Source organism: Mytilus trossulus, chromosome 1, assembly GCF_036588685.1.
Source record: "Mytilus trossulus isolate FHL-02 chromosome 1, PNRI_Mtr1.1.1.hap1, whole genome shotgun sequence".
NCBI lineage: Eukaryota > Metazoa > Mollusca > Bivalvia > Mytilida > Mytilidae > Mytilus > Mytilus trossulus.
Window position 1 is genome coordinate 88,180,887 of NC_086373.1, and position 12,770 is coordinate 88,193,656.

A 12,770-nucleotide genomic window follows, 5' to 3' on the forward strand; every position below is an offset into this window, starting at 1 on the left:
CTATCACGTGGTACAATTCTCATTTACATATTATGAATATTAATTAGCAAAACCACTACTCATTTCTGGCTATGGATAGTGTAATAGTTCCAAATGAAACGAACTGTCGCTCAGTCACTCACTGATTGGAAAATGATAGCATGGACATCCCGAACACAATGAGGGAAACATTAGCCTGGTTTTGGCTGAACACTACGCATTTGTTCATAGACAGTTGTTTGAGTGTGGCGTTCAGTCCAGTTTAGGAAAACATAGTACTAGATCATTTCCTTGAAAAGGGTTTAAGAACACCATATGCTTTAACGGAGTTATGTAAATTCGAAACTGATAGAATGTCCGAGGATTAACTCGAACTTATCATAAATTAAATATAATGTATCAAAAACTATCATAGATTCAAAAGTCTCTGACAAAGCAAATCAACCCTGATTGTGGGATAGGGACCAAATGAAATTTTCACAATAATGCGATGTTTTAAAATGCTATTGCATATCAAATAGCTTTGATCTATCATAAAATAACCCTGACCTAATCACAAAAGGATTTCTTCGTAATTGACAACTATTATTTCCGAATGTTCAAAATCAAATGACAGAGAGGCATGATATATCACCATTCAAATTTATAATTCGAATATTCTTCTCATACAAAATATATTTCTCATCAGGGCTGATTCATTTTAAAGTCCGTTCAATCTTTTTTGAAATTCATACATTAATATAACAGCACAAATTGTGTACAAAATTAGCCTATGTCTTATTTCTATAAAGGCCACCAAACCATTAACACTTGAAAATAACATCGAACCACAAAACATATATATACAAGAGGGAACATCGTTAAACACAACCAAAATGAAGGATTTTTTACCTTACAGTGAAAAAACTACAGGGGAAATAGAAAATATTTTATGTCATACCCTGAATCTGTGGGAATCAGTTGTGAATAAAATCCCTTTTCTAAACATTTACTTTATTTTCAATCTTGATTAGGACCGTTTAAGTTAAAATAAAAATAAAAATAAAGGAGAGAAAATGCTTAAGCCATGTAACAAAGATGTCACTGAAAAAAATGTAAAGCATGTCAATTTCTTCCTTCCAAGTCTCCATAATGACTTTAGCAGATAATGAAAATCTCAAATTTACCAATTACCTACACGAATAAGCAAAAAGAAACAAAAGGAGAAAAAGAATGAAAGGTTGAATATATATGCCAACGTAACTTAATAACCTATACCTAGAGACATCTGGTTTATAGTACACATTGAGCCTACACGGTCTTTTAGTTTTTAAATAGTTATTGTCAAATAAGTTTGATATTCTTTTGTTAAAAAAACTATATGATTCGTAATTTAAACCGCGAGGAATTGCCTTTATAGATCAAAATTGACAGAAAGGGCATTGTCTTGGGAACTGACAACAACTAAAAGTAAAAACAAATCACTTAACCGTTACAAATATTATCTCGTTACAATATTTTTAGACTCAAATGATATCCGTTATTCAAAACGAGGCAAGGGTATGACCATAATTGACCTAGTACAGCGGGATCCAAAAGGTTCTAACCATTACGTTAAGGTGAAATCTTTTTTGAATACACACTTTATATATGTACACACACACAATAGAACGGTGATTTTGGTTGCACATCATTCAAATACATACATCCGTTAAGCCATCAATGTCAAGACAATGGATTAGAAGTAAACATGCTTTTAAAATAAGCACAGTTTTGGGGCAAATCCTCTTTAACCACCTTACCATACGACTAACTTACACCTCATTCAAAAGACACTGATTCGGGCATTAATTTTTTGTATGGTCATTAGGATGAAAAATATCGCATATTTCTGGACTTTAGGTTGTAATATCATTGACACTTCAATTTGTGAAAGGCTAATCTGAATTGGTTATTTCTGTAGTAAAGTAGCTGTTTGAATGACGTATACCGGAACACCATATTTCATTTAATCATTATATAATATAGTAAAAGTTGTTTTTCTTTCTTCAAAAACAAAAGCTGATTACCTTTGCTAATTACATACATATTCGACAAACATTGCATCAAACGTTGACGTCAAAAATGATATAACTACCAATAATTACGGCTTTTATTAAGATTATATGAATTAATGTTGATATACTGAAGAGAGAGTCTATCGGCATCCGGACATCAACAAAAGATATACCAGTGTTGTTACGGTAGCTTCTCCAGATGGAATAGACCATCTTAAACCAAGAACAACAGATCACCGATGCTCCCTTATAAGCACCATTCATATTGAGAATTGTTTCACTTGACGTATTGTGAAGAGTTTAATGTGGTCGCTTTCTTGTATGTATCAAAACCGTGTCATAGTTCAACCTTACTAGCATATGTGTTCAAATTGAAAGACGAAAACGTTGTTTCAAATATTTTTGATATATGATTGATAAATTTGTATCTTATTCACGGCTTGTTTCACTCTAAATTTTAAATTTTTAGGTAACATTTGAGCATGTTCTGGCAGAAGCAGAAGGTGTCCACAGTTTAGACTGCACTTGGAACTGTGTTCACAGTACTTATACCGGAGCTCGTAACTGTTGCTATGCAACGCTGACATTTTTTATAGGATTGTGTTGCGCACTTTGTTGGGGTTGCCATTTTGGCGTAGTTTCGTTTTTCCATGTATGGTGTATATCACCAACATTAAGTGTCGTGGCATATATGTTGGAATGTTGTTACAGCATAATTGGTAACATTGTCATATGTATCTTTGCGCCTATATGCGACACGTGTGGCATCTTGCTTACACGTATTCAAATAGAAAGCCACAATTTGTTTAATGCAGATTTTGTTTAAGCTTTTTTGTATTATTGAATATTCCAATAAAGTGCATTCTTTGAAAAAAAAATGGCCAATATCCTCGTTGTCCATAGCCACCTCCTTCAATATCTTGGCTGTCCATAGCCACGTCATTGAATATCCTCGTTATCCATAGCCACTTCCTTAAATAAAACAATATTGACTGAAATTGCACGAAAACTGACGACCAAGATAAGTTGATATGACTTGAAAACAATGGTATGATATAATTCCAAAGTTTGTAAAATACAATAGCTACGTATTGTCTAAAGTGAAACTGAACTTCTCCTCTATAGCAGTTTGTGTGTTTTTATTATGATTTTAATCGTAAATATAGTTTTATATTTTTATAAGAAGAAATAACAACCATATATATTAACTACGACTTGTTATGTCGTATATATAAGAGCAAGGACATATCAAATATGTAAAAATATACTGAACTCCGAGAAAAATTTAAAACGGAAAGTCCGCAATCAAATGGCAAAATCAAAAGTTCAAAGCACATCAAATGAATAGATAATAACTGTCATATTCCTGACGTGGTACAGTCATTTATTTGTAGAAAATAATAATTTAGTAATTTTGTAGAAAATGATGGAGTAAACCTGGTTTTATAGCTAGCTTAACCTCGCACTTGTATGACAGTCCAAAAAAATTCCATTTTATTGATACATGTAATACAAACAGACATAATAGGTAAAACATTAAAATAGGGATATATCAATCAACATTGTGTTATAATCTTAAACAATTTAAAAATTAAAATCGCCTAGTTCGTCAATGATTCCTGCTTTGAGATGACTGCGTATGACAAATTCGAGGTATAAGTCTAAAAATGAGGCGGATGAAGCTGTTGGGTCTGTTTTTTCTTCAATCACTTGTTCTTGTTGATATCAATGCAACCCAATCAGGAATGTTTGGATTGTTAACAGAAAGAAAATCATCAATATATCAGAATGTGAAATTAAATGATCTGGCTTCTTTCATCTTATTCTTTTTTAAAGTATCTTAAGGAACCCCGACTCATATGAAAATAAGAAGAGGTCGGCAGGGAGAGGCGCACACTTTGTTCTAAAAGAAATGCCGACAACTTGTTCAAAAAGTCTACCTCAAATTTCACGAATTTGTTGACAATAAGAAACTCCAGCATACTGATAACTTTTCTCTGTGTAGCATGTTTTACCTTTTTGTTCACTATTAACAAAATATGCCGTATAGTATCCCAAAGTACTAAATGTATAGCGTATGCTACAATTTTTATGTTGGAAAGCATTGTGCATTATTTCTTTCAGACGATTTTTCAATTTCACATGGGGAACGGTCGTATACAGGGTTGAAAAATCCAAAAGTGTTGATAGAACTAATTTCCGAAAAAAGATCTAGTAGATATATAAAATTATCCAGAAGCTCTTTACAGTTTTCAATCACTCATGAGTAAACAGTTTCACAGTATTTCTGAAGACTCCCTTTCACTGTGGAGGTATTTTTTTTCAATCGAACGGACAATTCTTTGGTCGGACACGTAGATAGGCCGGCAATGAACAGTTACTTGTACGGAATTTTATAATAAAAGCTTAGTTATCCAATACAAACAAGGTAAGTCGTTTGGTCGTTTTTTCATACATTTTTTCTACTTATGAATGCGACGTTTTATCAGACCTGATTGTTTTGACCCATTCTGACAAAATGTCCAGTTCAAGTTCTACTCGTTTAGCCCATGTCTCTGGCATTGTCCCTAATGGAATCCATAGTCATCTTGAAATTATGGTTTCAATTTCTGTGTTTGGGTTCTTTTACTTAGGACCATGAGATATTACCGTTCCGAGATTTACTCAAGATAATTAAAACATCCTGTACAAAAATTTTGAAAAAAGGGGGAAGTTTGTTCCTTTATTATCTGCGAAACAAAACATATTTGCAGTTAATAGTATCAAAATTTTGTATTATCTCATATCGACGTACTCAAATGGAATATATATACAAATCTTCGAGTCAACTGGTACTCTCATCAACCTATTACAGAGGAAACATAAGAGGCACATTTATAATGATATGTACCCGGATGTTGTTGACATCGAAATGTAATATTATTGAATAGTATGTCCATATTATTGATTGAAAGATATATATTTATGGTGTTATCGTTCATTTAATTGCGTTTTGAAAGAAACGTTGAACTCTTACAATGACGTTTAAGAATTATGAAACATAAATCTCACATAAATTTGTTATTTGAAGAAAAGCAATTTTAAAATCCATTTGCAATAGGTTATTTCAATTTTAAACTTTCTAATTTACCTCCGCAAAATATATGTCAACAAGTTGAGAGAGAAGTGTTTGTAAGTAAAAAAACGTTTGATGTCAGTTTTACCAGAAGAAATCATTCCTTAATTCAAATTCACAAACTCAATTGTATGAAGTTTAAATTAGAAAAGAAAAATGAAAATGTCCTATTATAATACATAGGACATCCTTGTTGGCCATGATTTTTTGCACAACCGAAGGGATATGAGAATCTCCTATATATCATTTAGGCTAAATTTTATTTGAACTGTCTAAAAATTTTAGACAATTTAAAACATTTAGAGGAGAAATAAAGGCAACAGTAGTATACCGCTGTTCAAAACTCTCAAATCCATGGACAAAAAACAAAATCGGGGTAACAAACTAAAACTGAGGGAAACGCATAGAGGAGACATCAAAAACGCCCAAAATGTTATCAGATGAGTCCTACTGACGACTGGTTTGACCAAAAGAGAACAGAAAAACTAGAAGCAAAACACATTAACCATAATAAGGTTGTGAACTCAGGTTCACTGGAAAGGTAAGAGCTCCTATACCATTAAAGACTTCTGCCGTGCTGCACATGGCATGATTAATTCATGTTCGTTGATAAACGATTCGACATGCGAAACAAATCTATAGTTATCTATGTGATAAATCCACCAAGCAAAACACATATGTTGTCAAAAATAATAATGGTGACATTTACAGCTAGAATTTTGAGTACATTAAACAACGATTTGGAGACTTTAACTTAAAGTGGTCCAATTTCTGATCGATTTATTTATTAAATTGCCTACATTTTGACCAGGCTGTGTGTTCTCTTGACTATCAAATAAAGTCACATTCTGCTCATTGAATTAGATATACATTTATCCTGTATCCTACAATCAGACAACTATGGCACACATAACAGATACACAGATAGTTTTCTGCTCTATATTTACTTGTACAAATAGTTATCAAAGGAACCAGGATTATAATTTAGTACGCCAGACGCGCGATTCGTTTACATAAGACTCATCAGTGACGGTCATATTTATTAATCAAAACAAGTACAAAGTTGACGAGCATTGAGGATAAAAAATTCCAAAACGTTGTGCCAACTACGGCTATGGTTATCTATGCCTGGTAATCTATATAAGAAAATCCATAGTTTTTCGAAAAATTCAAAGTTTTGTAAACAGGAAATTATAAAAACGACCACATTATTGATATTCATGTCAACACCGAAATGTTGACTACTGGGCTAGTGACACCCTCGGGGACGAAACGTCCACCAGCAGTAGCATCGACCCAATAGTGTAAATAGTTATCAAAGGTACCAGGATTATAATTTAGTAAGGCAGACGCGCTTCAGTGACGCTCATATCAAAATATTTATAAAGCCAAACAAGTAAAAAATTGAAGAGCATTGAAAACCAACAAAGTCTCCCGTTTTCCCCCTCTTCCACGTTGAGAAAGTACCGAAGTACTAGTAGTATTTTTAATATTCCCTTTTGCATGACAGTTCATTTTGGGGTCCTCTTCTCGGTCCGCATGTAACTATGTCTAGTTTTTTTCGAAAGAAATCAGACGCGGTTATTTTGATTTCAACAACTAAAGCTATAAGTGATGGGTGTTAATTGAAAGACAAAGACCATATTAAATCTCTACGAAACAGGAGGAAGGGTCGGCGACCCGTGTCTTTCTTCTTGTTTCTAAAGCTCGTACAATTACATTTGATTTTTTCCGACATGTCCTTTGACATGTGGTATACATATGTGAGGTTCACTTTTATTTCAATACATCGTTACGGATGAAGACTTTTATTTCAGTTCTCATACATTCACACAGTTTTTTTTTTAAATTTTTCTTACATGAATATTTTAATTCTAATTAAATATAAATTCCTAATCTTCATTAATTCACATGCATGAAATAAAAAAATAAACAAACATAAAAGTACAAGATATAAAAAAAACCCAACAAACACTCATATTTGTTATTGGTTAACACGAGGCGTTTTTTGGTTAAAGGGAAGAGGAAATGCGTACATATAAAAAATATTTCATAAACGTTTTGATATAGTAGAAATAGACATATGAAACTTTATTATGATATCAGTTCTTAGCAACAATAATCACAAACATGAGTTAAAAATTAACATAACCTTCAACCTATTTTCTTTTTGATTGCTGAATATTTTTTTCAATTTCATGGTCGACACTTTCATTTTTCTATTTGCTTTTGTGAGAAACCGAAAAGTAAAAAAAAAACGAAAACAAACGGACGCACATAAAGACGGACCCAGTCGTCAGTACGTTGGGATTCATACCTATAGGTTTTGTATGTTAGCTGAGGTAGCAATCGGAAGGGTTTGCTATACATGTACTTGTGGTCGTATTAACACACAAAAAAAGTCATGTTTTTTTCCTTTGCGTTGCCGATTTCTGCTCGACTCAGTTTGGAATGTGATATCGTCTTCTCTGCCTAGTTAAAAAAACCAACAACATTAAAATAAGAATAACGAAAAAAAATGAAAAAATAAACCATGTGGATCGGTCTCGTTGGGTAATTAGGTATATTATCAATCTGAATCTCTTGTAACTTCTTTATTATTTGCAAAAGACGTTGACATATAAAAATAAAGAGATATACCATGATTGTTTGTCAGTGATTAAATAAAGTTTGCGAGCACTTAACCGTTGTCTGGAACATTAATGTTAATATGTGTTTTAATCCATACTAGATATATCCGGCATTGACAGTTATACGAGGAAACCCGTTTTTGAAGGTGACCGTTTACCAACTTCTAGACACAACGAATTAATGAGTATAAATCACCGTTATGAAGCTGTCTTGAACTGGTCAACACTCATATAAAGCGTAGTTTTTTTATTTTAAATTTGCTTAACATTTGTTAATTCCACATGTTAGTAATCAGTTTACAATGCACATTTTGAAAATATAAACAAAATAATTCAACTCATATGTTACGATTTTCGTGGTGTCGTTTAGTGCATGAATACATATATTGCATCACTGTATAGCCAGGTGCATGGGAACAAATCAATTGGTTGACTGGTTTTCTTTGTGAACATGTTTGCATATTCCAATCTAGCATGTCTCTATGTTTGCACTTTCTGTGCTTAAGTTATGTAAGAGTGAAGTTAAAGAAACAAGCCTTATTTTTATGTTTGTGTATCATATATCTGTTTGTTGTTGTTGCTTATAATTTATCTCATGTTCAAGCTATTATCCCAAAAACGTATATAAGTAGAGAGATATACCATTGATGTGTGATGCGCTATCAATTTTGTTGATATACATAATACGTTTAGCATAACTTTTAAAATTTAAAAACATATATTCATATATACTTTAATTCAAAAAAATTTAATCTCCAATTTGTAATTCGTCAACCTTGATTAAAACCAAAATTTGAATTATATATCATTAAAATCTTTTGAACTATAACGAGATATTAATGAAATGAAATACAAATTGTATAGCAACAACATAACATACTATAAACAAGTTAAAATAGAAGTTAAAGAATGCATTACATTTCTATTGAGATCAGGTTTGATATATCTGCCAGAAATAAAGCCCATGTACCGAAAAATCTTTCCCACATAGATTACTTAAATATAGTTAAAATCGATAGCATCCAAAGACCAAAGTTAACTCATTAAATTTTGGATAAACAGAATTTCACTAATAATACTTGTCTTAATAACTCTGTATTTTCATTGACGAAATACATTTATTTTGATTATTATCAGAAGAAATATCAGTATAAAAGAATGATGTATAAAATATTAATATAAATGGGGAAACACAAAAGCAATGAATCTGATGATTTAAAATTGAAATCAAAACACTCTATGAATTTCGTAGGTCCAATTCGTCATCTGAAGTTATTTATTAATTTATTATTAATAAATGTCATGTCCATCTTCCCCATCAATATAGGATTGCACAAGTAGTTGAAACAATGTACAATGTACAATGATGTATTTACCAACTTCCAAAAAGAAATCACATCTTCATGGAAGCTATGGATATCTACGACATAACTTGATGACGTCATTGTCAAATATACTATATATTCTTGTTAATTATTAGCACAATTTATAATAATATGCTACCAAATAATATCATCATTTTGATTGTCACAGATGATTTTTAAGACGTCCATTAAACACTGTTTTTTTTTATCCACATATCATTATACGAATATATTATTTATAGTGTCATGTTATCTCACTATGTAAAAATGTGACTTTGACTAGGGGTTTTCCTTTTTCCTTTAAAACACTTAAAAACACTCTATGAATTTCGTGCCTTCAATTCGTCATCTGAAGTTCCGTTGTAGGTCTATAGGTTATATTCTTATCAAGATAATAAATGAATTGTCAATTTTGAATTTATAAATTATTCTCATCTATGCAGCAATACACTAGTTTCACCCGCGTTAATAGAATATATTTCTTAACTCAAGTGTCAAGTCTACTACAAAAATACTACAAGATGGTTTTGAGTTAAAGATTTTAGGTGATGAAGTTGTATATATTTTTATTATTTTTTAGTTTATTCGTTATTTATCTCCGTTATATTATGTTTGTTTTGGTTGTATGACTTTTTTTCCATGACTCAGTTTTTAAGCATCCCGCCATCGGATTTTTAGACATTATTGAGGTGCAATTCGGATAGAAAGTTTTTTTACAGTGTTGTTTCTAGTTTTTTACTCCTTTATTTATATTAAATTTTACTGCATCGAAAACTTGTATATATAATTTATACGACATCTATGACATAACTTGATGACGTCGTTGTCAAATATACTATATATTCTTGTAAATTATTAGCACAATTTATGATATTATGCTACCAAATAATATCATCATTTTGATTGTCACAGAGGATTTTCAAAACTTCTGGTAAACACTGTGTTTTTATCCACATATCATTATACGCATATATTATTTATCGTGTTCTGTTATCTCACTATTTGAAAATGTGACTTAGTATTTTTGTGATTTTACCTTTTTCCACTAGTTTACTCCAAAATAATTGATTGCGATCACATTTGATGTATATATATTTAATCAACGCTATCTGCGCCGCTGTACCATACAAAACATTTGACTAGAACCCTAGCATCAATTATAAACAATGATACACGTTAACCAGTTGATAAATGCTTGAGTAAACCCATGAGTAAATGCTATAAGAAAACCAGTAGGTAAATGCTATAAGAAAACCATGTTTAATCCATAATTCTCTAATTAGAAAATACTTGTACCAATTCAGGAATTAATAGTTGTTATCCATTCGTTTGATGTGTTTGAGCTTTGGATTGTGCCAGTTGATAAGGGAGTTTTCTTCTTGAATTTTTTTCTGGAGTTCAGAATTTTTGTGATTTTACCTTTTGTCATAGAAGTCAATCATTTCGAAATATTAAGCATTTGCCTATATGACAAAAATAATCAGCGAGGTATGAATCCCTTCTGATCTTCACTCGCTATTCCCGGAAATGCTTCAAAATATCTTTTGGTTTATAAAAGTAAATTATTGATATTTGCTTTCTTGGTCCTTACTTGTGCTTAGTCATATTGTATATATCAATGGAATGCTATTCTTATCTATAAAAGACTGATGTATTTTGTTCTAAACCTGTACTAAATAAACTCATTATAGATATCAGGATTATATTTTGTTTTATGCCAGACTCGCATTCCGTCTACAAAAGACTCATTAGTCGAATTAAAAAAAGTTAAAAAGGTAAAAAAAGTACTAAGTTGAAGAGCATTGAGGACCAAAGTTCCGAAATGTTTTGCCAAATACAGCTAAGGTAATCTATTCCTGAGGTAGAAAAGCCTTAGTATTTCAAAAATTCAAAAGTTTTGTAAACAATTAATTTATAAATATGACCATATCAATGATAATTCATGTTAGCACAGAAGTGCTGACTACTGGGCTGGTGATTCCCTCGGTCTAAACCTGTTCTGACAATCAATTAAACTTGAACTTGTTTTTCAGCAACAACGAAATTCATATATTTTTTTAAGAAAGACTTTTAATCAAACAAGATAGTAAGATAACAAAAAAAAACAAAAAAAAAACATCACAAGTAAAATTATCATGTCGCTTGCATCATTATGCAAATGTTGTCATAGATGTTTTCGTTATGACTTATTATAAACAGTTATTCTACTGAACCACAGACCACACACTTCAAAGAATGGAGCACAACAACAGTTGATGGTAATTCCACAATATTTCTGTAGGTTCCCCATTATTATACTGTATTGACGCAGGAAGGGTGTAGTACACCAGATACAGTTAAAAGCAAGACAGCCAAACTCAAATCCCCAATAAAACGCAATACAACAACCACAAAGCGCTGAAGCAAATTTATAACTGCAATTTTTGGCACATTCAAAACACTTGAAACTGCAATCCCACACGATATCAAAGCTGTGGACACCATCAGGTTCGGCCAAGATATCTTCGAACGCAACCTGCAAGAAATTCAAATAAATTTATTTTACAAAACAAATGATTAACTTAAATTCAAAATATGTATAGGATTTTAACAATGGTTTTTGTGTTGTATAATTCATTTAAATTGATACAAAATTTGCATTAGAACCGAGGTGTTTTATGTTCCTATTAGCCATAACCAGTTTTATTTAGAATTAACTGACGCATTTACTTGAAACATCTATTTAAATGGTGTGTTTTAATTGAGAATAATAATTCAGTTTATGTAAATAATGTGTATTCATAATGGACAGTAAAAAGACTTACTTAAAACGAGATTCTTTGCAATTGCAAAATGATTTAAAACGTTTTCTCATATTTAAAAAAAAGAGTTAACATAATTTCTTTTTTTATTTTTTTAAATCAATGAAAAAGTAAAATCCCCAAAATACTGAAGTCCGAGGAAAATTCAAAACGGAAAAGAACTTATCGAATGACAAAATCAAAAGCTCAAATGCATCAAACGAATGGATAATTACTGTCATATTGCTGACTTGGTACAGGTATTTTCTATTTAGAAAATGGTGGAATGAACCTGGTCATATTGAAATATATAGTCGTAGATATTTCCATATAATTGTTTCGATAATTTAGCATAAAAGGTTAACGATTTACATTTCCACGAACCTCAAACGTATCGAAATCCTCTTCATTAAAATGAACTTCAAAATATGTCGTAAATGTAAATGAAATCAATGATTTAATAAACTCTAGAGCAACAAATTAAAAAAAATACAATAATTTCATCAATCCATGTTAACGTATTTTCCACATCCAAATTAGTGTTGCCACTTACCCTAACGTGGTCATTAATGTCATGAGGATCCCTGTGTTCTAGATCTACCAATTGTCTTGACGCCATTGTCACAAATTCAAAATAACAGAAAGTTCCTTGTAAACTGTTTTATATAGACTGAAAATTCTCTGGCCTCTGATTGAAAGATTTTCAACAGTTAATCAAGATGAATTTTTAATACACTATATATATATATATATATCAATGGCTTTTTAAATTTCGATGGTACGATGAAAATCGTGTCAACTCTTTCATGGTTCAGAAGTATAGTATAGATAATTAGAGATGGGAAATCATACCACATCTTACGTCA

At 31.3% G+C, this 12,770-nt stretch overlaps 1 protein-coding gene across 1 annotated transcript; it reads right to left on the reverse strand.

Annotated features, from left to right (window-relative positions):
* Window positions 1-11,223: 11,223 nt before the first annotated feature.
* Window positions 11,224-12,716, reverse strand: LOC134710954 (caveolin-1-like). Its single transcript, XM_063571379.1, has 2 exons — window positions 12,458-12,716; window positions 11,224-11,639 (listed from the first exon to the last, which is right to left on the reverse strand). The coding sequence occupies exons 1-2, from the start codon at window positions 12,521-12,523 to the stop codon at window positions 11,304-11,306; spliced, it is 402 nt and encodes a 133-aa protein (XP_063427449.1). The 5' UTR covers window positions 12,524-12,716; the 3' UTR covers window positions 11,224-11,303.
* Window positions 12,717-12,770: the final 54 nt, after the last annotated feature.

Coding starts and splice junctions, on each gene's coding strand:
- LOC134710954 (XM_063571379.1), bottom strand. CDS start 12,523: ATGGCGTCAAGACAATTGGTAGATCTAGAACACAGGGATCCTCATGAC. Junction 11,640..12,457: donor ACATTAATGACCACGTTAGG/GTAAGTGGCAAC, acceptor AATTTCTTGCAG/GTTGCGTTCGAAGATATCTT.